Source organism: Falco cherrug, chromosome 6 (genome assembly GCF_023634085.1).
Source record: "Falco cherrug isolate bFalChe1 chromosome 6, bFalChe1.pri, whole genome shotgun sequence".
In the NCBI taxonomy this organism is placed as follows: Eukaryota; Metazoa; Chordata; class Aves; order Falconiformes; family Falconidae; genus Falco; species Falco cherrug.
The window spans coordinates 73,545,204-73,570,483 of NC_073702.1; the positions used below are offsets into that span (position 1 = coordinate 73,545,204).

Here is a 25,280-nt window from a genome sequence, read left to right on the forward strand (position 1 = left end):
TCTGCACTGTTTGATGAAGGTGATCCTTGTTCTGTTCAAGCAGCCTGAAGGCCGTTGGGTTTACCTGGCATCCAGCCTCCAAATAAAAAGCCATCAAGGTGACTTATTAAGGAAAAATGGAAGACTTAGTGATGCCCTCTGCTGTGTCATTGCTGTAAAAAGAAACCTTTATAAAGTTTTTATTTCCTCTTCCTCTATTTGTTATTGTTAGGGGAGATTTCTGCTTGTTATTTGCTGTGTGTTATTTTCCAAAGCTGAAAGTCAGGTCCCACCTCTACTGATTTCCTGGAACTGACCTGGAGAACTAGTACAGACCAGAAAGCCTGCCAGCTTTCTTGGGAGAGGTGCAATACACAACCTTTCCTAACGCTCCTTCTCCTGATAATTATGGAGAGGTATCCCAGCTTTCTCATTTAATAAATATATAAATCAATAAGATGCTAAATTGCCTTTTTTCTTGACAGTTGTAAACAAAACCTTGGCAAACAGTCTCTGCAGCCTAGAAATTGGGAAACGCAAACAGACCTTTGATTTTTTAAGGATCACATGATTTTCAAGCTAACTTTGTGTGTCAGGGAGTGCTGAAGAGGAAACTGGATTTTTTCATGCTTGACTGTGTCAGTGCTAAACACAGAGACTGGGAGCTGGAAATGGAAGAAAAAAAAACAACCACTTTGATACTGCAAACACTTGGATGGGATTTTAACATCAAATGCTCGAGCCCACAAACACAAGACTGGGTCAGCCCCAACATCCTGTCTCCAGGAGCAAGCAGTAGCAGACTCCCCAGTGCTCGGTGCAATTTGTTGAAAAAAACCTCTTTCTTTTTTTTTTTCTTTTTTTTTTTTTCTTTTTTTTTTCCTGTAACATGGTCTGTTCAAGAATGGGCACATCCCAGTGCAACTGTTTGCTGTCATGTTGAAATGCATCTGAGATTGACAAAGTTCCCTCTGCTCCAGGAGCATTACACAACCCCTCGGGCAATATAAATCCAGGACTTCCCTCTTCTCCATCTCTTCACAGCCCTTCACTCCTCCTCGTGGTGGAACCTCCACCCACATTCAGCCATGAAGATCCTCCAGCTGTTCTTTGCAGTCATTGTCATTCTCCTCCTCCAGGACATTCCCGGTAAGGACAAAATACTCCCAGGGGATTCTGCAGGACTGTGGAGAGAGAACAGACAGGTTCCTACCCTGAGGTAGAAAAGGACAAGACGGGGCCCTCAAGTCAAACCAAGGCTGACCTGACTCTTGCTTCCAATTTTCTTCTGAAATGGTCTCCATGAAGTTCCTGGATGCAGGTGTTCCAGGTTCATAGACTGTACATCCCCTCCTTTCCACCCCTCAAACCCACCCAGAAATGCTAAGCCTAAGCCAGGAGCTTGAGCTCTGCTCCTGACCAGGATACAAGCCTCATCCTCCACAAAGCAAAGAGAACACCATGAAATCAAAAGCATCTTTCAGGGGAAAAGAAGCAGGGGGAAAGACTGCTGGTTTATTTTTTTGTTCATGTTTTCTTCTGCGATTCTGTTTTAATAGAAAAATCTTCCTTGGCTTGGCTTTTTCACTGGTTGCTTGTATATATATGTTAGGAATTCAGGTTTCATTCAGCTGTGAGGTCACGATGATGTTACTAGGACTATGGTGGTATAACTTTCACAGAAAACAAACCTGATAACCAAGAAGATATTTACTTGCTCAGCCTGTTTATGTTCTTGTTTAGCTAACTGAAGTCCTAGGGATAAAGAAGGGAGAGAGAAGGGTTTGCCCACTCCACTGATGGTGGATGTCCACCACTGCCTCCAGAAACCCCAAACTTGGTGTTCCTGCTGTGTGTAAAGAGAAGCAGCACATACCCTTTTTATCAAAACAGGCAGATTTGAAACAACCAAACCAACGCAAAACACCAAGAAACCAACAATCACAAGAATCTCCAAACAAACCAATAGGTAAAACACCTCTTCCAAAAAGACACTTCTCTGACTTTTGATATTACCTGAGGGATCTGCTTCACCTAACTCATCTAACCCAGCTTAGCCAACCCAGAGCTAGCCATCTCACCTAGGCTAGTCATTAAGAGACTCCCAATGCTTGCTGGAGGGAGGTGCTCCTCCCAAGCACATCCAACCTTCACCATGAAGCCAGCTGAATTTCCCTGTTGCCAACTGCAAGCATCTCATTGCTCAGCCACCAACACCAGCAGGGCTCCAAGTGGGTTTGCAGGTCCCCTAAGCAGGTCTTCTGTCCCCTTTCCCCCTGCAGCAAGAGGCCTTTCAGATAGCCAGCAATGCAGAAGTAACCATGGCCACTGCCGGAGGCTTTGCTTCCACATGGAGCGCTGGGAAGGGACCTGCAGCAATGGCCGTCTGCGCTGCTGCCGATGAGAGTGGCTGCGCTGCGATGGACCCTGGCACCCCAGGGGGACCAGCCCAGTGACCCTGCAACCACAACTGTACATAGATCTGCTCTCAGACACCTGCGCGCCTACACCAGTACCTTGGTTTGTGCATCACCAATAAACCTGTTGGGTTTGTATGTCCTTCTGGGTCCAAAGTGCAGCTGTGTTTCCCTCTGAGATGGACCATCCTGCCTAATGCTTGGGGTCTGATGCTGCTTGAGATGCGCTGGGGTATCAGGAACATTTGCGCAAGGCTGGCAGATATGGCACTTGACCAAGGGGACACCTGTGCCCTTCCAGTGTGACAGTAAGAGAGGGATCTTCTGGGCTTGTCCTAGCAGTTTTGAAACCTCTCTTCACCCATACCTCTATCTCTGTCTCTGTTACACCCTTTATCAACATTTACCTCTTGCTCTGTCTACAGAAGAGACCACAGCAGGATCCATCCTCTTCAGGGAGATGGATCCAAGACAGAGGTATGATTTAGCCTCCAGAAGTACCTCTTCCTCCCCCATAACAAGGCAAACCTGGGCGGATGGCTCAGGTTATTCACCTCTAACACAAGGTAAAGATGGGTGAGATGGAGAAATCCCACTCCCAGGGGCAAAACAATTCACCTGGCAGTTGCACCACGAGTATGGTGGGTTCTGTATCTGCCCTGCTTCTGCATGGAGTGATTCTCATGTGAAATCTTACTTGCATAGTGCAAGGTTTAAATGAAAAGAGAAACTGCTCATAAGGCTGATGATAAAGGCAAAATGAGCTTTTCTAGCCTCACTGCTATTTGCTGGTGAGGGATAACCTAGGCTGAGGGTCGTTGTGGGTCTGGGGACAGTAAAGGACTGAAGCATCCAACCTGACTTTGGACAGGCCCTGAACAGTGACACATACAAAGCACGTGCTTTTGGGGTGTGTGTAAAATAGCTGAAAAAAATGCGGTTTGCTTAGTGGGGAAAAAAGGAAGAAAATTTTCACCAGAGAAGAAATGACGAACACGGGTGTGAAGAAGGACGAGATACCAGATCCAGCAAACCACCACCCTGGCTGGGGAGCATCTCTGCAAACCCTGCTACCCTGGGCACCCAACCAAAAGAAAGGCTTGGGACACACGTCAAAGGAAGGGAAGGTGAGGCAAGGGAAGCAAGAGAAGGCAAGGCAAGGAAATTAAAGGAAAGCTCAGCTTTCCACCCCTATTAGTCGATGCCTGCATGGTAGGAAGACCATCTGGCCTCTGCTGTTCCCTGAGCCATGCCATGGTCATCTGGACTAGCCGGCACAGACCAAAACCTTTGGGGCACTTTCACCCATGCCTCATCCATGCAGTGTTTCAGGAAGTGAAAGAAAATAAACTCTCGTATTTCAAACCATATCACAATATTATGTGAGGGGCACCACTGCCTCTTTTCCTCCATATGCTGATCTGTTGAGTGGCATTACAAGTGGGAATGGGCCAAGGCCAAGTTCATTTACAGCAGCTTTTCGCCAGCGAGTAGATGTTGGCTGCAGTACTAAGCAGGAAGAGGAACTGCTCACCATGATGTACTCTGGAGTAGGATCCCAGGAGCAGGTCCTCACCTAGGAGAGGAGGTGGTGTAGGGTGAGCAAAAACAGAGATGTCTTGGAGGTGCAAGGAGAGAGGGGGCATGAAGGTATATGAAAGTCTTCTTGTGAGAAAAGCTGGAAGGTTCATCTCTGGAAACACATAGTGTGATATCTGGGACATGCAAGCAACGAGGTGGCCAAAATTCCCACCCAAAAGCTTCCTTGAATTTTGAAACCATCAGCTACACACCTGGCTTTAACCTAAACCCACTCCGCTATCTATCTCAGAGGGACCAGTCTTGTCCTGGAGAAAACAGAGGGAAACCAGTAAAACCAGTGACTCAACTATGCCGGTTGACACCTAGTGGACATCATCCGTCCCATGTCTGTCTGGGTTCTGAGCATGGAGTGATTCCCCTGCTGCTCCTACCACCATGGATTAAACCAGCAAGGGACTGGGCTCCGTGTGCTCCAGGGCTGCAAACACCCCTGTCCTTGCTCCTCTCGCTCTGCAGGCTGCAAACACAGTGGCAAGCCTTCACACAGTCCCCTCTCCTGGATGTTTCTCCTCTCCACTGAGTGACAGTTCGGCTCCTTGGAGGCCTTGGAAAGCTCAGCCAGAGGTCAGCAGCCACTCTGGCTCGCATGAGCCATCAGTCCCATCGAGCAGATAAGGCTCTCCTTGATAACAAGACCTGCCAGAAATGAGCCTCCAGTTTTTCCACCTTTTTGAAGTCTAGCCGGTGAAGTTTCGCAGAACTTTGTCTTTTTGCCAAAGTAACCAACTTCCAGCTCTAGCCTTCATCTTCCCTCCTTTTCCGGGACCTCCTCCCTGCCACCTTCCCTCTTCCTCCTCACTCCTCCATGCACACGCCTCTCGGTGGGGCTGATCGAGATTCTGGGAGGGGGCACCACGAGGGGCTGATGTCATCTGTTTTTGGCCCTGCAGAGAAGCAGGCGCTGCTGGGGAAGGCAGGGTTAGACATGTCTGCTTCTACCCCGCCTGGCGCCAGGAGCAACTGGGAACCTTCCTTTCACAGCCGCCTCTGCACCTTATCAGGGGCAGGATGACATCTCGGGGACAGGCTGCCGGGGTTACAAGGGAAAGGAGGTGGGGAGCCCCTGTATGCAAGCCTCGTAAGAAGCACGCCTGCCTGGGTGTGCGCAGGGATTGTGTGTGTGTGTGTGTGTGTGTGTGTGTGTGCTCACTGGCAGGAGCTGCAGAGGGAAATTGCTCCCAGCAGGATGGAGCCAGCTATCAGCTGCCACAGACAAGAAAATGCCTCTGTGCCAAAGCCCAGCCAAGCCAAGGGCGATGCCTTCACCCAGCTCAGCTCCTACTAAGGCCTGGGAGAGTTTAACCTCTCATATCCCAGGCAGCCAACCTGGAAAATCCTGCGTGACTGTCTGGAAAGTGTTTAAAAGCTGCCCCTTGCCAGCAAAGGAGGAGGCCAGGGCAAAGAGAGGGAGGTGATCCAGCTGCCCCATACCCAAAGCTTGCAGTCAACAGTGATCTCTGGCAGGGCTGGGTACAAATTTACCATGGAAATAGTTTGGAGATGGAGCATCAGGTCCTCTTCTAAATGTTTTTGGCAATTTTTTCCTAATTTGGAATGGAAAACCTTAATTCTCCATAAAACAGCAATAACCCCCTCTTTTCTTCTCTCCCCCAGAAGTGTGGTTTGACCAGAAAAGTATGAAATATTTTTGGCTAAACCCAAAACAAACTGTGCTTCCTATCTGCTACAACACAGCCCTTGGGAGGGAAAAGCCTTGTGGGACATGGATGCTGCAGCCCAAGGAGAGAGATGGTTCCCTACAGCAGTGGTCTTTTAATATATTTTATTTTATATTATTTATTAATGTTACAAAGAATATTTTTTCCACCACTTCAATGGATCATCTTGCTCATACCCCACTTAGGAGAGCAGTGCTCTAGAGGAATATGGAGACTTTAGGGAGAGGAATGACAGCCCCCAAGGCATGGGGCAGAAATGTAAACAATGAATGGTTCTCTTTCCAGTTGGAAAATTTATAAAATGTTTTGGGTTGTGGTTTTTTTGCTTAGAATAAACCAGATTTTCTGTAAAAATCCTTCTCACTTGTAATTACGGTGAGAAAATAGATGCTGAAAAACTCGGAGTGCTATAAAATCAGAGTCACTGTCAGGGACTCTCAGACCCAAGCCCTGTTTCAGAAGAGCCCCTCTCATCTCAGGCAGAGCCAAGCCCTTGCATCGGGTAAGCAATCTGAACATCTACGAAGCAAAGGCTTCTGTCTCCTTGGCCTCCACATCTCCCTTGAGAGCCAGAGGAAAGGCAAGAAATTATGTCTTACAAGGGTTTTCTTATCTCTGCGGATGGCAAAGGGAGCCCAGGGTGAGCTGCCACCACGGACACACTTCTGTCAGTCAAACGAACCTCTGGCAGCAAAATCTTGGCACTTTTTCTTTTATTTTTTTTTACCATAAGTAAATTGATGTCCTGTTTGTATGCCCCTACAAGGGGACTAAGAAAAGACTCAGCCACTGGGACTGCCCTGTGCTGACCTCAGCTGTCCACATTAGAGTGAAAGCCTGGCAGTAGGTCAGCCCTAGCATCTCAGAGGCTGTGTAATAAAGTACTTTCTTTTTTTTTTTTTTCCAGGCATAAATAAATGACTTCACCCTTCTGGCGAGGTGCTCTGGGCTTTTTTGGCAGCCCTACAGGGAAGAACAGCAGTGCTGGAGCAGTGCAGCCCCCCCAGCCCCAGGGAGGGAGCGCTGGCCGGTGGGGATGCTCCAAAACAAACACTGTGGCTAGCAGCTGTCAGGCTGCCCCCATCACGCCTGCAAAGCCACCTGCAGCCAAAAGCTTGTGGCTCTTCGTTTGGGATGAGAGACAATGCTGAATTTGGGGAAGGACTTTGCACCCCAGATGAGGAGGGCTGAACAAGCCCTTTCCCCTCTCCATCCTCCTCCCCAGGGCCACCACTTGCAGCACCCTTCCCCAAGCCCCACAAGCACTCGGCCCTTCCTCCAGGACCATGTCCCCATGCCTGGGATGGACACAAAAGCTGTCAGGAGGTTTTATTGTCCAGATCTTCATGCCGCTGTCAGTCACTCCCACACACTGGAAATGAGATATGTGTGACAACATTTTTTCCATCCTCGAGCTTATCATTGCTGAGAAGAGGGGAAGGGGCTGGGGAGGGTGATGAAGAGGACAGGGGAAGGAGGGGAGGTGCACGGGCATGAACACCCACATACACCATCTTTCACCCACCCCATGCTCCCCACATCTATGAAAGGAAAAGAAAAATGGGGTTTTGGAGGAACATGTTGGCAAAGCAGTTGTGTCAGACCTACAGCCTCCTGGCCCAGTAGAGACACTCCTAATTAAATTCCTTGGGTAAGATCCGAAAACACTCTTCCTGAAAACACATCTCAATTCATATGGGTGTACATATGGAGAGACCTTCTGCAAGGACGTTGGCTGGGCTAGCCAGACCCCAAGGCGTATGACCCCTTCCTGGTGTCAGACTGATCCTTCCCAGGACTGGTGGAAGCTCCAGCCAGCAGGAAATGTATTAATACAGCAAAAAGCTCAGCTGTATCAGACACGGACAGGGCAACTGGGGCCCCATCTCTGTGGCTGCAGTTGTGAACTACGCATTGCATCTCACTGGGTTTTTGCAGCGGTCACTTTTACAAAGCCCTGAGAAGGCAGGGTCTTGGCCCACAGCCCTGTTTTGTTGAGCAGAACCTGAAACCTGGCTTTCTCAGTCTTCATCTGGAGAAGACAGAGGGAGAAGAAGTAGGGCATGGTTCTTCAAGCCTGGCAATCCATCCCCAGCCTGGAGGACCTGATGCCACGGTCCTGGGGCACCAGGAACAGCAAGGTTTGTGGAGCTACAGGAGCTGTGGGGACAAAACCAAACCTGCAGCTGGACGACAGGAAGGCTTTAGAGATTTACAAGACTTGGTGAGCCTTCTGATACAGGTCTGGAGTTGGCAGCACTTGCAATGGCAACATATCTCAGTGAGGTCTGCAGGACAAGGAATTGAGGATACAGGTGTAATTTCAAGGGGTCTGTACATTTCCTCTGGAAGTCACTAGATTTATTCCAAGGTGGGGAAGTCAAGCATACCCCAAGTTTGCCATTAGCCTCTTTCCTCCCAAGTGTTGGATTTCTGCTTGGCCCCAGCAGCTCTTTAAAGTAGCCACCTCAAATAAAACATGGTTCCTGGGATGAGAAAAAAAAAATTAAATAACCCCTCCTGCCAAGCTGTTGCTTGGAAGCAAAGCCCAAGCCAACACTGTCCTGGTTTTGCTTCATGGAGAGAAGTTTGGTAATGCTATCTCAGCACGACAGGGAGGTAAATGCCCAAAGGAGCCACCTCTGAAGGCAGAGGTGAAGCTGAGGTCCCCCTTGCTGGCATGTGAATAGATTTATCTTCCCAAGGAGGGCAGTTGTGGATTTGACTGTTAAGCACATTATGGAGTCTCCCAGGCTTGTGTTTCCAAGGATGGGACTGGCTGACAACACAATCTTTTAATGTATGGTCCACAGTCCGGGGGCAGCCCTATCTGAGCACCAGACATCTCCTGACACTGAGCACAGGGGAGAGAAAACACCCTGGAGCACATGACAGGGGAAAAATGTGCATGTTTTGTCTGTTCAGTGATGTGGTTACTTCTGGTTGCTTGTGTGGGGAGGTGGCAGCTGTGCTTCTGTGATTAATGGGAGGTTTCACCTTCAGCATCGTTACTGCCAGGCTGCCTGTTCCTTGGGGAGCTGCTATCTGCTGGGAGATGATAGTCTTCAAGCACAGTTCGTTAGCAGAATCCCCCGGGAGGGTGGCTGACTGTGGTAGGTGAAGCACAGGCTGGAAGAGGGTCTTTAGTGTTTTGTGAGCTGACACAGTGGGGGATGACCCAAGGTCCTGCTGAGCATAGGCAGAAGCATTTTCCACTGGAGCTAACCCAGTTATCAGCCCCCACAACAGCTCTGTCACTCACCAGCGTCACATGGTGAAAGCTCTGAAAAAGCTCTCTCTTCAGAGACAGGCAGAATCATCCCACCAGCCATTGCCAGCCCCCAAGCCACCAGATGGATCATCCTGAGGTGAAACTGAATGCCAAAATACATGTGGAGACCTTCTGTGACTTGAGCATAGGACAGAGACCAGTGGGTTTCTCATGGATGGCTGCAGCAGTTACACTTTCATGAGGTCAGTGGTCATCCTTAGACCAATAAATGAGGTTTGTGAAGGAAAGTGTTATAAGGCAAACAAATATCTCCTAGTAGGGTGGGAAAGGAGAAGGTGCCTTGGACTGGGATTTTTTTTAATTCTCTCTTATCTGTACATGAGCACAATGCATCCATATCAATGCTGTGCTGCTCTTGAGAACAGAATTGTCAGATTGCCCTTTCACCATCCAGGCAACTGAAGGGGTGAAGAGTTTCCCTTGACACCCAGAAGGTCTTCCAAACCTGGCCATTCAGCAGATCAGTAGTCCAGCCTGGACCACAGGGCTGGCGGCCTGGCAGACAACAGAGAGAACTCCAGTTGTTTCCTTGCCCAGGTGTTCCTTGTCCACCTCTTTGCTGTTCTGTCTTCACAGCTTGTAGGTCACCACAGTGAGGAGAACCTGCTCTGAAGAAGTGGTATCTGCAACAGGGAAGGAAGGTGAGCTAATGGTAATGGAGATGAAGGACCCACTGCTGGGGTCATAGGCCAGATAACACAGGTGAGGCATGAGCCAACTTGCATGGACCAAGACACAACAGCCCAAGTAGGTAGGAACCAGACAGGAATATATTGGCCAAGTGCCAGAGGACAAGTCACCACATGCCATCAGGAACAGGAAGAAGCCGGCTCTCATGTATAGCAAAAGAGCAACCCCATTCCCTTGCAAAGATTCTATATTTCAACCTGCCACACTCACATGTCTATGTGAACTGTCCCCAAGGGTCACATTACCTGAGCTGGCAGCTCTGCTCCCTGTGTCTGGGACTGTTCTGTGAACTCAAGAGGTATCAGTGGATGTCTGTAGGGCACCAAAAGTGATGGACTGGGTGCTTAGCAGACATTTTACATTTTTCTTTCCTTTTCCCCACAGGGCAGTGAGTACACAGATATGCTTGTTTTGAGGGATGTGGGAAGGTCCTCCATTAGCTGGCAAAACCCCATGTAACAGATGGTAAAGCCAAGGCACCCATGTACCACAAAGCCTTTTGGGAACCCATCCTTGTGGGCCCGTCCTGGCTTGGATCGGGCAACCAGCCAGCAAGAGCTTATGAGGCTGCAGACCCAACTCCCCAGTGTGCAAAATGAGCACGAGCACAACCAGGGTTCCCTCTTCCCTCCATAAGCAGTGGTGATACAGAAAGTTGGGAGTGCCTGTGTCATCCATTTGCCAAAATCACATAGGGCATCACTGGCTGACCCCAGCGACATGTTACAGCTCCCAAATTAACATTCAACCGTGTACTGATTAGCTAGTGAAATCATTTGCACGAGCCACAGGGGGAACAGAGAAGAAGCTTCCCTGGTGATTTGTCCTCCTTGAAAAATCCCAGGACTAAACCAGATCTCTGACTCATTTAGCCCCACTGCCAATAGACACACAGAGCAAAACAGCTACAACAACGTCTACTTTGAAGGAGGTGTTGCCTGTCTGGATGAGTGCGTGCAGTGGTCCAGAAATGTCTCTTGTTCCAGATGCTCCTCCCAGACACTGACAGAAATGCTGAAACCCCCAAAAATCAGTGGGTTTTTTCTGGGCTGAGCCTGCTTGAGCCAGCATCCCAGCAAACGGGAGGTCAGCAAAGCCTTGCTGTGGGAAACAACCCTATTTAAGGCTTGGCTCTCATTCAGCTTCAGGATAGAGTTTTTCCTACAGTATGTGACTGGGCACGTGGAGTGCTGGTCTCCACTCCTGCCTCTGAACAGCTTTGCAAGGTTTACTGCCTCAGTTTACCCATCTGTAGGGTGGGGGCAAAGGTAACTCTCTCTCTCCCCTCCCAAAGGGAATTGCTGCAGAACAGCTTATGAAAACACGGAGTAACTGAGACTGAGGGGGACCTCAGGAGATCTCTGATCCACGCCCTGCTCCAGCCAGGGCAGCCTAGATCAGCTGCTTTTGGAGAAAGCTGAAGGAGTGGTCCCAAGGTGTCAAAAAGCATTTATTAGATTTTTAAAAAATATCTTAGAATATTATCTTTATAATAACTTAAAATAGTAAAGGCTATCTTGGGACAAGCTGTCAGAGACAGCTATGCTGAAGAAAGTGATTTCTGGCAGAATTAAACCTCCCACAGAAACATCCTGTGACCCTGTGTGTTTTTTTATAACTTGCACAAATTGAAAAGCAAAAGCATTCAGCAAGAAAATTCCTCCATAGACTGTCAAAAAAAAACCCCAAACCCAAAAACAACCAAAAAACAACCCACAACCAAAAAAAAAAGTCTTAAAAAGCGATTTTTACTTCTTACAATGAAATTTCCCTGCAGAAGCATGGCTTTAGAATCTCTGAAGATCTGCACAATCCAGGCCTGGTATTAGAGTAGGCCTGTAATCAGAATTGTACTGAAGTTGCTGTGCTGAAGTTAACAAGAAAGGTAGCCTTGAGCTATTCTTGAATCCTGAGACCAAGTAATTATGTTGTGCCAACAGGCCGTGGCTGTAACAAGCTACAGCTGCTGGGAAAGCAGGTGCAGGGCCAAGAAAGATAGGGACCGGTACTGGAAAATAGGGAGTAACAAACTACAAGGCTGAAGCACAGCAACACAATTAGCTACATGGATAGAACGCTTATTTTAGTCATGATAATTAGGGGTGTGAGAACCGCACGCGTTTAGAGACTACTAAACAATTATATTTCTGCTTTACGAATATGCATGTGTATGGGTTCTATATAAGTAGTGTTAGAAACTAATAAAGTTGAGCAAGATGCATAACTCATATTGAGCGTCTTCTTGACTCCGGCGAACCCTTCTTCCAACACTTCCCTTCTTGGGGGTGGTGGAGGGGGTGAACCCATCTCCCTCTGTTTCCCTCACCACCTGGAGAAGATGGGTTGACTGGTGGTCATGCAGACCCCATGAGCAGGGCAGCTCTAAGCTGTTCACAGGGTCTTCCTGGGGAGCCCCCAGGCTGCCTCCCCCTCTGCCAGTCCCAGGGTACCCAGCCATGCCTGAAGAGACTGTGGGAGTTTGGCTACCGCTTCCCAGTTCTTATCGGCATTCATGTGCACCCTGCCACTGATCCCACTTAGCTCAGCCACCATGCGCCCACCATGGGGTCGGCCCCAACACCAGGGGACCCCCACTATCTCTGGCACTGGCTGAGACCTTGATGGGGGCTCATGGCTGTCTGACAGCACAGGAGCTGCCCCGTCTCCCCTCTCCCATCCCCCCGCTCTCCTCCTGACACTACCACCACCACGTCTGGCACATGCTTGGCGGTTTCTTGCTGACTGAAATAGCATCAGAGATAAGCAACCCAGCCAGGGATCCAGCAACGAATTTCCATTCAGAAAAACGTCCTCCCCACCCCTTTGGGGAGGACCACCCAGCCACCAATACCTAGTGTGACCCTCTTCATCTCCAGACTTGCAGGCCAGGGAGAGGGCATGTCGTGATGTGACCAAGGTCGCACAGCCTGCTGGTGGCAGAGCTGGAGGCTGGTGGGTTACCAAGTGCTCTCCCAAACCCAGTGCTGTTCATAATAGTGCTGTCGATGGAGTCTGGTTATGTTTTGCATATGTATGGAGGAAGTGAAGCCGCTGCAAGTAGACCATGCTTTGGGGGCTGGCTTCTGCTCTCACTTGTTTCCTTAACTCTTCCAGTGATGCTGCCCTTTGGGTGGCTCAGCAAAGGAGACAAGCATAGTCCTGGGCTCAGCAATTCCTGGACAGCAGTCCTGGAGCTGACCCAGCTTTGGACATTGCACTTTCATGTGCAGACTTACCCAGACTTTTGTATTGTTGGCATCTTACCACCTAACAAGCCATGAGGGAGCTTGTCCTTCCCTCCAAAGGCTTTCTCATCAGGCCCACAGAAACTGGTCTGGTCTCCTTGGCCAAAGACCACAATGCTAGTGTGACAGGGCGTTGTATGTCACTCGCTCTCTCCTTTTTATGTTGGAAAGAAAAGAAGGGCTCCTCCTTCACGCAGCCCACACATGAACAACTCAGCCCACCTTTCTTTCACTAACTAGATGCAATCTAGTATCATGGTCTTCTCTTGTCATGGCCCATCTCAGGCACCACCTTCTCACATCCCACACTCCACATCATGGCCACGATGTGATCACATGTCTACCTTAGACCCATCTGACAAGGATGCATGGTACCCATCTCTAGTGCATACTTGGAGACACCTAGGTCAGCAGTAGGATGCTGAGGGACGGATCACACAGCCCCTGGGCTTCCCTCATTATTTTCTCCATGTGACCTGGCTGGGCTTCACCAATTGTCTGTGGTCCAGCCTTGCCCCACTGATGCCAGCTGGAGACTGTCAGGGTACCATAAGCACAGGCTCTGCTTCAGCATATCACTAATGTTAGTGGTGGATTGAGATGGACTGTCTCTAGAGAAAGCTTATGGCCAAGCTCTTCCTTTGTCCCCTCTTCTCAAGGCTGCCCAAGCCATGCCTGGAAGTGTCAGGGTAGTTTGGCTACCATTACCCAGCTCTTCATCATCTAACATGATGTCCCACCCTTAACCATAGAGATGGGGAGCCCAGGGGAAACATGAAGAGAGGAATAGAAGATGACCTTGTGGCACAGATGAAGGGACTCAGGCCACAGATACTGCACCTCTTACCTTTTGGCCCATGTCCCACTTCCCAGGTGTTAGAGGAACTGGTTCTGCCTTTGGTGGACACCAGCCATGTCCTGGCCAAGTCCACCAGTTCCCTATGCGCTTGTGGTTGTCACTCTAGGCTGGGATTTTAGTTTCCATTCCCAGTACCATCAGTGGTGGCTCCTGGATCAGGTTACTCAGATGATTCTGCTTGGGCTCATCTGCCCACATCCCTTGTCCAGCAGTGGAGGCTGGTGTGCTGGCTCCCGTATCATCACGGGGAACACAATCACTCTGTAGGTCTCTTCAACCTCTGGTGTATCTGAAGGATTAAGGATTGACCTCTTCCTTTCTGGGGTTATCATCTACCAGACCCCCACTGTTGCCAGGTTACCTTGGCAGGACACAGATAATCCCCCCTATCAAGGAGGGAATTAAATAAGTGCCTTTGTCTACACTTTTAAATTACTAGGTCCTTGCTTTTAACACTGACCAGGGAGCACTGAGCTCAACAAACCCTGGGCACAGTTTGGCCATCAGTACATTCCCAACAAGCTCTCCTGCAGTGAAGAGGTCTCAGACCTGGTATACTGCCAGGACCCCGTGGGTAGAGAAGTGTTTCTGAAGGGCCACCTGGTTAAGCATCCTTCCATTGCACCCATCTGTGCTTTGCGGAGGGTTACACCAAAGATCATGGTTACAGCCATGATCAGGATGGAAGATGGTAAGCACCTGGATTGGGGTTTTATCCATGCAGGTGTTGAAGACAGGCTGTGTGTTGGAGAAACTATGCAAAAGGACAAGATTTGCATGTGCCGTGAGCAAGATTTGCTCAAGGGTCATACCAAGAGCATAAGCCTGAGAGATCAGCAGGACAGTAGTGGTGTCTGCAGAAATCAGTCGGAAAACACGGGTTGTTATGTTCTGGCACAGTAAAATTAAACACCAGGACACGTGCAAAGGAAACCCTGAGGCAGGGCAGACCTGGGACATGGACACAAGCCCCTGTCTCTGATATGTTTCATCCCAGCAGGACAGCAAGGTGTTGGGTTCACATCAAGTCCTGTCCCCAGGACACTCCCGCTCTAGGGCTGTCTATGCACAAGGCAGTGATGGTCTCCTCTCGATGGGAAGCGTGCCACTAACAGGTTAATTAGCAGGGCTTCACCACATGCTAATTAAGTTTCCCACAGGGCTGTGTTTGGAGTTTCTCAGCCAGGTATAAGCCCTCATGGGTGTGTGACAGCTCCCTCACACACAGACCTGCTAGAGCATCCCCAGCTCCCGCCTTGCTGTGAGGTGAGACCTAACATGATGAAAAGGATTTTTCTGGGCTGCTTTTCTTTCAGCAGCTTCCTCTCACAGTACTATGTCTGCTGTAGGAGAAGCCATGATCTTCACTTCCCTCCTACCCTCCATTATTCCTCTATATTCCTCTTCCAGGGTCTTTTGCTTATCTGCCATCACCTTCCTGTTTTTCTTCCTTGCCTAGCACCCTCCAGCCTCCCTGGCTCCTGGACCATTGGCTCCTGTTGAAGTGCTTCCTACTTCTCTAGCTAATGTGCTCCCAGTGATAGCCCCAGGCATCCTGGGGGACCACGGGCATCCCGCAGGGCCCCATCGGGAGAGGATGGTGGTGCTGACCCCATGCCAAAGGAAACGGTGCTGGAAGGAAATGGTGCTGGAAGGAAACGGCAACGGCACTGGGATCCCAGAATATCTCCACAAAGGGTTACCCCAGGGATGCAGAGATAAGCAGAAAAAGCCTCATTTTGGGGGGGGAGGAGGAGGAGGTCAGGGCTGTTTGCCTGAGATGTTTGTGTGTCTTCTGGCATAAACACCAGTCTGGGCTTTCCCAGCAGGCGCCAGCATCCTTTTTGGGGTGGGGGCAATTGTTTATTCAGCCTCTTCTCACCTTGGGACGTGCAGCTCAGCACTGCGTCAGCAAGGAAGATGCTCAAAGCCATGGGGAGACAATGTTAGGAGGGCCAAGCCCTGACACAGCAGTTCCCAGGAGAAGTTGCCTTCTTTTTTTGGTGTTTGTTGCCTTGGGTGGGTGCCAATTCAAGGTTAGGACCTCACTGTGCCAGATGCTGGAAAGATTCAGGGCTGTCCCTTGCCCCTCAGGTGGGACCTACAGGCACTTGGGGCACACATGGGGCCACAAGTGACATAGCCCAACCTGTGGGACAGCTGCCTGCCTTGCGAGGAGTACCATAGGTGGTGTCCACCATAAACCTTAGTGGGCCAGTCTCAAGAGCCCATGGCTCTTGCAAATGCCAGCACACAGTATTTGATGGCTACCAGTCGTCAGAGAGGCTGCAGATGCTCCCTGAGCTCAGAGCAGGCAGCCAGGCCCCTCTGGGAAGACCCCATGGTGTTTTGTCAGCCCTCAGATGCTGAGGTCCATCCCTCAGCAGGTGACCAGGTGCCTCAGCACGGTGGAGGCTGCAGCCAGAAGTCACCACCACCTATTTCCCCATCCCAGAGGCTCTTTGTCCCAGAAACCTCCTGCAGCCAAGTGGTGCTCTGGGGTGGGGAACAGCAACAAAGACTTGGGAGATATCCAGGCCCCTGCTGCACAGGTGCAGCTGGAGACACCAATGGGACTGTGCAAAGGGCTGTGTGTTGGGACATCGGCTTCCCTTACCTGAGGTGAAGAAGACCACCTCATAGCTAAAGATGACCCAATTCAATCTAGCTGACTCGCTACCTCATCAGCTGGGGAAGAAACCCAGCTGCCAGCTTCCCCTCCAAAAACTCAAGACTTGTCCAAAGTCCCAGAACAGCATAATTTTACACTTAGGTCTCAGTTTCAATACATGCATGTGACTCTGTCGCAATGAGTACAAAGCACGCTCGCTGTCTCAGAGCCAGCTCCATCCGTTCTTCCCAAGCCAAACCTGCTGCCTTCCTCCTGCTATATTTATCTGAATGATTTAGCTGGTTGGAAAGTGCCTGGGGAGGCAGAGCAGGGGTGGAGCGACCTTGGAAATCAGCCATGGGAGAAAACCTGCAGCCGCCTCTGTCCTGATGTGGCTGTTGCAAGATGCTCTCACCTCTCCCTCGGGGTAATTCCAGTGTAAAGCTGGGAGGCTGCTCACCATTTGTTGAACTGCTCATGCTCCGCAGATAATTTTAATGTCTTTAGTGCCCTTGTGCATGGCCAGCTGGGCTCGTTGTCCTTGTGCTGGAGACCTGCTTGCCTCCCAAACCTTCTTAATCCTCATCTCCAGCTGGAGATTTCCAGGATGAGCCGGTGCCACTTTTCTTCTGCCCAGGAGATCATGCGAAGCAATTTGTCCTCCCCTTGTCCATCAGTCCTGTCCGTCTGAATCTACAGGGATAGTCAACCTAAAATGGGAATTCTTACTGATGAAAGTGAGATTGGTGCATTGTAAGTACCTAAAAAAGTTTGGACACCTCCACGCTATCCTGTGGCAGAGACACCAGAGGAAAATAACACACAAAACCTTTCCAAAACCGCCACGGTGAGAAAGGACAATATGCAGTTGCCTTTTAATCCTCACTTTTTTGCAACCCTTTTTAAGATCTTCCTAGCTGGAAGCCCTGCCCGTGCCAGTCAGGAGGTACTCACTCAAATCTCTGCAGCTGCAGATGTTGAGCAAGCTTCGCATGTGACTTCTGCCATGCGCCACAAGCACATGGGCTCTTGTTGGGCAACTGGGTTTGCAGCAACAGAGTTTCAATCCTCTTTGCAGTAGAGATTTTATGGTGTTCAGCTTCCTGTTCACTCCTGATGCACACACCCCTTGCGTTTCGGTTTCTGATGTGTTTTTTTCTTTCTGTGCTGCGATGAAGCAGGGCTCTGCAGTCACTTTGTTGAGCTGCCAGCAGGCACTTTGAATGCTCCCATCAGTTTCTGTGAGGGTCAATACTTGCTAAATACTGTGCAACGAGGCTGTTCCCAGCTTGAGCAGCTGCCAGCGGTGTCATTGGGCTGGGACTTGATTCAATCTCTCCTGTAGACACAGATAAGGATGCTGCAGCTCCAGTACCTCATCACCTCCCGACTCTCCTCGCTTCTGAAGTGGATCTGCCTTTGTTTCATTTAGGAAGGGGCATAAAGAGGAGGGGACCCACTGAGCCCATTCTGCAAGGACAGAGGGCAATGACCACATCTGGAGAGGGTTAGGGCCGAAGGTGAGGTGAACCCTCCCTGCTCACCTCTCCCCACTCCCTCGGGGGGGATACTGGGGGGAGGGACATTCCCCCATCAGAGCTTGAAATGAGATGGGATGAGATAGCCCCGCTCCCTAGAGGTATTCAGGACAGCAATTCCCAAACAGATGGGGGAAGAGGTGGTGGAAATCACCCTCCAGGGATGAGTCCTGCTCAAAAGCAGTGGGGCTAGGGCCAGATTTCACAATGCCCTGGGAAACGGCAGCAGGAGCTACTTTACTCTGCAGTTGTCTGCCTAGCCAAGAAAATATGCTCCACACATCCCTTTGTAAAGACTTCCCGGACCACGAGATGGCATCAAAAACCAGTGCAACCTGAATCAGACTGGTTTCCCCTCTGGTCTGGCCTCATCCAGCAAACCCAGAGGTCCCCGGTGGGAGCCTGCTGGGATGGATGGCACAGTGCGTCCCTCCTTGCAGGCACCTCCTTTCTGCCTGTGGGAAACTCCCCATTGGCTTCCTTGTCCTGCATATTTTTTCTAAATAAATTACAATGAAGTTAAAAGTTCTTCCAGTTTTCCCCATATCCAAAATAGGTCCAAGCTAGCTTTTAGGTACCAGTCTCACCCAGCCCGTAGTCCCTTGCCGCTGACCCTCAGAAAACCCTCCCAGCACTTTGCCCTTCCTGCCCCAGCTCCTTACAAATGACCCTGATTTCCAGTCCCACCAGTCCTCCTCCTATTTCCATTTCCCCCCTGAGGCTCATGTATAAACAAAGCAAAGAACAGGGAAAAACAGGGTTACCAGGAGAAAATGGGTCCCGGGTGGCTGGCGTGCAATGGACCCTCACACGTCACTGAGTGCCTGGCATGGTGCCTGATGAGATAACCTTTCATTGGAGCACCAAAATCCACTCATTTCTGGAGGATCTTGGGAGGTTTCTCTTCCTGCCAGGAGCCAGCAACGCTTCTAGTCTTGCAGGCAAGCAAAGAGTGCAGGCAGCATGGCCAAGTGGTTGCAGCAGGGCTCCCCATGGGCCAGGACTTCTGCTTTCTCCATCTGGGCTCACTATGGAATGGAGCCTTTATGCCTCAGTTTCCCTTCTGCAAAGCAGACACTAATAATGGCTCTACAGAGAAACTTTATCCCCCTGAAGCTGAATTCTGCATGTACAAGACAGCCTCCATCCCTATATCACCTTTCAACCCCCAACACAATACAGAATATCTTGACCTACCCTACCCCACCACCCTCAATGTGTGTTTCATGCTATGAGCAGGAGAGATCAAGAGATGGAGATAAATCCAGTGACACAGATAAGAGCTTGGGTGTCTCTTCGAATAGACAAGGGCAAGTACAGCCCCATTCCTTGGCCAGCCACTCTGGGAAAGCATCTTCCCCAACCCTGAATCAGGAGGCAAGACTCACGTGAGTGTAGGAACAAGCCCCATCAGCCAAAAGCCCAGATGCGCACTTTGCTCGGGCTCTTGCCTGGGCCACGGCCAACCTCAGAGCCTGCAGAGAAAGGCAAAACTGTTGAACACCCCCCCCAGAACAGGCTGTGCCCAGAGCTCTCCCTGTAAGGTCATGATGTCAAAGTTGCTCTCCACAGAAGGCACACTGCTCCTGCAGAAGAGCAAAGGACACAAAAAGGGGGTGTGTGGGGGTGTATGTTTGCTTTATCTGTCCCTCTGCCCAGCACTCACAGAAAAAAATTCTCTGGATGTAAATTTTTGTGATGTTTGTCAGTGCCCAGGCTTCTCTCACTTCTTCTTTCCAGTAGGCTTCCTCCTCTGAGGTCAGCTGGAGGTTTCTTTTTGAAGCACAAGAGCTGTTCCCATCCTTGGCTTTTCTTACACAAATCTGTCATCTGAGCAGGGGGTGACCGCAGAGGGCCACGGAGGCAAAGTCAGTTCCTGCTTTCTGTCACAATCCAGGACGGGCAGATGGATATTGCAGCCAGGCAGCTCGAAAGCACAAGCTCAGCAAGTGGTGGAAAGAGCAGGTCAGGTGCCTGGGGAGAGCCGCTGAGATCGGAGCTCTTGCTGCTGCTCTTGAATTTCCTGGAGGCTGGGGTATGATAGAAGCAAGGCCAAAGTCAGGCACGTACCACAAGTGAAGCCACAGCATCTGGCCCAAAGTGTCTGAAGCTGCCTGACATGTCATATGGAAAGCAGGTGGGAAAGGTGCCCTAGAGGTAAGGTCTTTCCCCAAGAGGAACATCTTGGTCTACCTGGGACCGTAGCAGCTGCCCCAGCCAGCTCCACACTGATGGGGAGACAGCACTGGGGAGTTGGCTCAGCCCAAAGAGCTAAGGAAGAAGACCTCTTGGTGAGGGACAGAGTAGATGGAAAAATTTCCCATATCTTCAAAAATCTGCCAGAGTCATGGAGGAAAGATTGTCACACAAGTCTACCTGTGACCCCAAGAGTACCACAGCCAAAAATTGCTGGGAGAGCTGGCAACAGAGGTCTGGCCACACCAAACAGCAGAACAGCAATGTTCACACCAGGATGCTGCAAAGGTCTGTCTCAAACCAAACATAGGATGAGCTTTGCTCTCAGCCTCTCTTATGTGCCAGGCATGTAGACAGACATTTCTGCCTTTGGATGAGAGCCATTTGCCACCTCCTTGGGTACAGCATAGACTTAGTACAGGTGATCATTTGCTTGAAGTCAAGGAGACACCCCAGGAAGACAAGATGGATGAAGCAAGGGAAGCAAGGAGAGCTTTTCAACAGAAAATACGGAAAATGCTATTAGTGTTTAAATTAGGCAAGGATTTTGCCTTGTGTTAGAGCCAAGGAACAATTTTTTTGCTGTGCAAAGAGACCTAAGCTTTGCAGAAGCAAATGGTGGCCCTGACATTGCCTTTCCACACCAAGCTGGGGCCAGCAGGCTCTGCCCTTGCCATCTCTCTGCTCACCCAGACCTGGATTCAACTTGTCCCAGTAATGGTGGGAAGAAGCTTTTTGCTTATGTCACCCATTCCTGAGTCAGCTCCCAGCAAAGTCACCTGCTTCCTCATGAGTTTGGCTGAGTCACCAGGTGCTGCAGCTTGCATAACCAGACCACAACATTTGCAAGGATTTGCAGGAACTGGGGGCAAGAGTGCCACAGGATCCCCCAGAGCATCAGCAACATAAGGCAAAAGGGGTGCACAGGGGATGGAGCACACCAAGACACCACCACCCACACACACACTTTCCACCTGCCTTGCTGAATGGATGGAAATCCAGGCTTGGTGTGGGGTTTAGTTCTGCTGATGCCTTTATGGCTCAGCCAAGCGCTGCTGCCTCTTGCTCAGCTGTTTTTGGGTTAGATACGGACCAAACCTGCAAAAGGGGAAGAAGCAGAGCTGCAAAACCAGGCTCAGCCCTCAGAGAAACCCTTCCCATGTCTCCCCCATGGCTGAGGAGCCATCCCCTGTGGCATTGGAGAGCTTTACTTACTGGCATCCACGACAGGAGCACACAGCTCCTGACCCAGCCAGCAACAGGGAAGCCCAGCCAGCCTCTTGCTCAACGCAGGCAGCAAAGCTCATTTTCTGTCTGGGCTGAAAAATCTGGTCAACAAACCCCCATATGCCACTGGACAAGCCTAAATCCACTAGAATTAGCCAACAGGAGGTCCAAGGCATGTTTCAGTGAGTTTTCTAAAGCCACATGCTCCAGCAATAGCTCTGGCATCTGTTGAAAGCTTGGAGAGCAAGGATTTGAACTCCAGCTGTCCCAGCTCCCATGGAGAGGTGAGAATTATGTTGGTGTCTAACCCTGCCAGCAAGGATTTATCAGACAGGGTTATGGCTTTCTAAAAATCCTGCTTACCTGTTGCCTTGGGCAAGTTATTTTCTTGGGCAGCTGATCCAGCTGTAATAACCATTATTATCCCCATCAAAACCTAACTGATGAGTCACAGGAGATGTTCTGCTGCTGTGAGGGTGTGCAAGTCAGCTGCAAAATCCACAGAAACAATAGCTTGCTGTTAGAGATGCAGATATAACTCACACTCAAATAAATTAGTTTGCAAATCGGGGTACAAGGTGTATATCTGATGCACCTTTTAAAATCACTGAGAGGTTGCTTTTCTGTTTCATAGATGAAAAACCTAGCTATGTTAGCTAAAATGACAAGGGAGACCAATCTAGGCTGGTTACTTCTCAATTTAACATAATAAATGCTGAGGTGCACCCTTGAAGTAATGTCTCTTGGGCCAGAAATGCATTCCCATTTCATTCAATCTTTTCATTCCATTTATTTCATTTATTGCACAAATGTCCCATGATAGGTCACCTGCAATATTTTGTGGATTAGGTGATTCAATGCCCCATGACAAGAGGGATGCCAAGAGGAAAACTGGCATTGAGAAGAGCTTCACGCCTATCCTAAGCCAAACTATGTGCTTATTAAATAAATCTGCATTTCACACCTTTGTCGTAAGCAATAGAGATTTTAAACCCTGGAGATGATAAAAACATACTTGCATTATTTAGGGCTTCTTTATTTATATTTTTGGTGGAAGATCAATACGCGTAGAAACTTTCTGTCTTAAACTTAGAAGTATGGGTCCTGCAGCAGCTTCTTTAGGAACTGTTTGCTGCTTGATGTTGAAGCAGGGACACCATGAGTCACTCAGCAGCGATTTAACAAGCAATAAGAGGATGTCGCCCAAAGTCTCCTGGCTATTTTTCTTATCTCATTCTCATAGTGGCGGATTTTGCTTCAAAGTCTGAAGCTTGCTATGGCCTGAGCAAATGTCATTTACTTCTCTGATACACTTACAAAAAAAAAAAAAATCCCTCAAAAGCAAAAAAGGGGGTTGTTTCATACCTGGTTTGGGCACACAAAGGATTTACAGGTTCCTTGGAGAGCATCTCCAATGGGGAAACTTTCCTGGTTGCATTCAGCTTCATATATAAACACAATGTATCTCAAAGATTAGCGCATTTTCAGCCCAAACTGACTGACAAAGGGATGGCAACTTCAACACAAAGTGGGAAGAAAGGCCAGCGGTCTGTGCGAAGTTTCAGGCTTTTGGCTCTTGAAAAATATATGTAGAAAAACAGTTTGCTGCTCCCTGCCCCGGGCAAACAGTGGAGGACATTGGCATAGCCCAAAGGATGGGCTCTGGAATGCCGCGTAACAAGGCAGACTAAAACACATCTTATAGGCCTGCACAGGCTTAAAATTGCTAATATCCAACTTCTAGGCAAAAACCTAGTTGGAAATAAGGAGGTATTGGGAATGAGGAAGCAACCACAGCAAGTTACTGAGAAAAATAAACATTAGCCATGTCCTGACTCCAGCCCCCCAGCATCGCATGCTGTGCCCACATGGCTGGCAGACTGAGGACGTCAGAGCCGGGTCACACAGAGAGCAGGGCAAAAATCGGGTTCTGTTGCCTGTGTTTAATGTCAACAAAACCTCATAGGCAAGGGAAAACTGCAAAATCAAACGGCAGTGAGTGTAGTGAGGAAATCCTGTGTGAGTCAGAGGGAGGTTAGGCAAGTTACAAGTAATTAATTTACTTTTTTATTGTTATTTTAATTGCCAAAGCATAAATAAAGCATAGTGAGGGACTTTACTCTTTGCTGGTTAAAAATTATATGTAAAGGCAGGCAATGGTCTAAGGGCCTTTGCATACAGCATATCGAAGCATAAATACACTTAACCACAGCAAGATCATCTCCAGTTTTACTGCATAAATACTGGGACACACATTCAAGTGTATTAAATAATATTCCTTTGATTTTTTTTCAGCACCTCACTAGGAAGCCTTCCAACACAAAATCAATCTTTAAAATGTGAATGTGACCAAAAAATGATTGGATATAAATGGCAGCAGGGGAGGAAAAAGTATACTCACTGATCTTCTAGAAAAAATATGTAACAAACCTTCCAAAAAGTAGAATGCAAATTCTTATGTAAAAATAAGTATGAAGCATAATGCTCATAAAAAAACCAAGAGAGAGGGATGTCACCAGCTGCCAAGGGAGGCATTTGTTACCTTGCAGAAATGCTCTCAGGTGGCTGGAGAGTCTGAGGCAGCCTTGCCCAGGCACCACAAGCAAAGCTGGAAAGCTGGGAAGAAACATGGATTAATCATCTGCTTTTACTGCATCCTGTTCGGCATCTGCTTGTGTCCTGCCACAAAGCCTGCGCTCCTGTAAGGCATCTAAAACTTCTGAAAGTCTAGAGAAGCCGGTCAGCAGCACTGCATCCCTTCAGCCCCTGCAGACCAAGCCCTTCTGCTCCCTCTGTGCAGCACCGAGCGCCACAGACCATCCCTACTGCCCTCAGCTACTGCAGAGGAGGCCTCAGCATTCCCTTTTCAAATTGAAATGTCATTTCAATCCCAGGTGACTCCCTTTGCCAAGCTTTGATTTTCCCCTGGTTGCCGGATGTCAGTAGACTTTTGATCACTGCTTAATTATTTTCTACTCCAGGCCAAACGGTCTGTCCATTCCTGAGAGTGATGAGGAATATATTTTATCCCCACCTTCTCCCAGAGAGGGCTGAGGAAGGGGAAGGGGCTAAAAAAAACCCAAACAAAAACAGATGGTCTTTCTCATTAAAGGGAAGCTTTAGCATAGTTGTGGTTTAGAGCAGGGATTGAAACTGGCTCTTAAGATGACCTTTATGTGCTGTACATACTGCCTGTGAAAATCAGCCAAAATGAGGGGGAAAAAAAGTTAGTTAATGCAGTAACACAGCAAAAAATTGCTGAACTTCCAGAGAAAAACTTCAAAGGAGGCTGGCGGGGTGGGCAGGGGACAGAGGAGACAGGTTGCTGGAGAGAAGCAGGCAGGGTGTGCACAGGATGGAGCATCTCTCCTGCGGGGTCAGGCTGAGAGAGTTGGGGTGGTTCAGCCTGGAAAAGAGAAGGCTCCGGGGAGATGTTGTTGCACCTTCCAGTAGTTAAAGGGGGCTTATAAAAAAGATAAGGACAGACTTTTTAGCAGGACTTATAGTGACAGGACATGGGGGAATGGCTTTACAAGAGAGAGGGGAGATGGAGATGAGAGATGAGGCAGAAATTCTTCCCTGGGAGGGCGGCGAGGCGCTGGCCCAGGCTGCCCAGAGCAGCTGTGGGTGCCCCATCCCTGGCAGTGCTCAAGGCCAGGCTGGACGGGGCTGGGGGCAGCCTGGGTGGGGGGAGGGGGCCCTGCCCGTGGCAGGGGGGTGGGAACTGGATGGTCTTTAAGGTCCCTTCCCACCCAACCCATTCTGTGAGTCCATGATTGCGGAGGCACGCAGGTGGGCTTGAGGAGGGGATGCAGGCGGGATGGAGGTGGGATGGCAGGGGGAGGCGGATGGGATGCACGCGGTGTCGGGCAAGGCGGCGGGCTGGCTGGTCGGAGGAGGAGAACCGGCCGTGCTGGAGGCAGGCTGGGGGCAGGCTGGGGGCGG

The 25,280-nt window shown here is 49.5% G+C and overlaps 1 protein-coding gene and 1 long non-coding RNA gene across 3 annotated transcripts; one reads left to right on the forward strand and one right to left on the reverse strand.

The window, feature by feature from the left end:
• The first annotated feature begins 973 nt into the window (after positions 1-973).
• Positions 974-2,538, forward strand: LOC129736383 (gallinacin-13-like). The gene is made up of 2 exons (XM_055714560.1): positions 974-1,128; positions 2,262-2,538. Exons 1-2 carry the CDS (start codon positions 1,068-1,070, stop codon positions 2,381-2,383), a joined length of 183 nt encoding a protein of 60 aa, XP_055570535.1. The 5' UTR covers positions 974-1,067; the 3' UTR covers positions 2,384-2,538.
• Positions 2,539-5,591: 3,053 nt separating this feature from the next.
• Positions 5,592-25,259, reverse strand: LOC129736384 (uncharacterized). Of its 2 annotated transcripts, XR_008732888.1 has the most exons (4): positions 21,699-25,259; positions 18,677-21,206; positions 17,329-17,713; positions 5,592-17,067 (listed from the first exon to the last, which is right to left on the reverse strand). It is a non-coding gene; the product is annotated as an uncharacterized LOC129736384 (long non-coding RNA). The 2 variants fall into 2 exon arrangements; XR_008732889.1 differs by having other exon boundaries at positions 5,592-17,713.
• Positions 25,260-25,280: the final 21 nt, after the last annotated feature.

Excerpts from the sequence above, each read along its gene's own strand:
- LOC129736383 (XM_055714560.1), top strand. The coding sequence starts at position 1,068 with ATGAAGATCCTCCAGCTGTTCTTTGCAGTCATTGTCATTCTCCTCCTC. Across the intron at positions 1,129-2,261 it reads CCTCCTCCAGGACATTCCCG|CAAGAGGCCTTTCAGATAGC; the intron begins GTAAGGACAAAA and ends TTCCCCCTGCAG.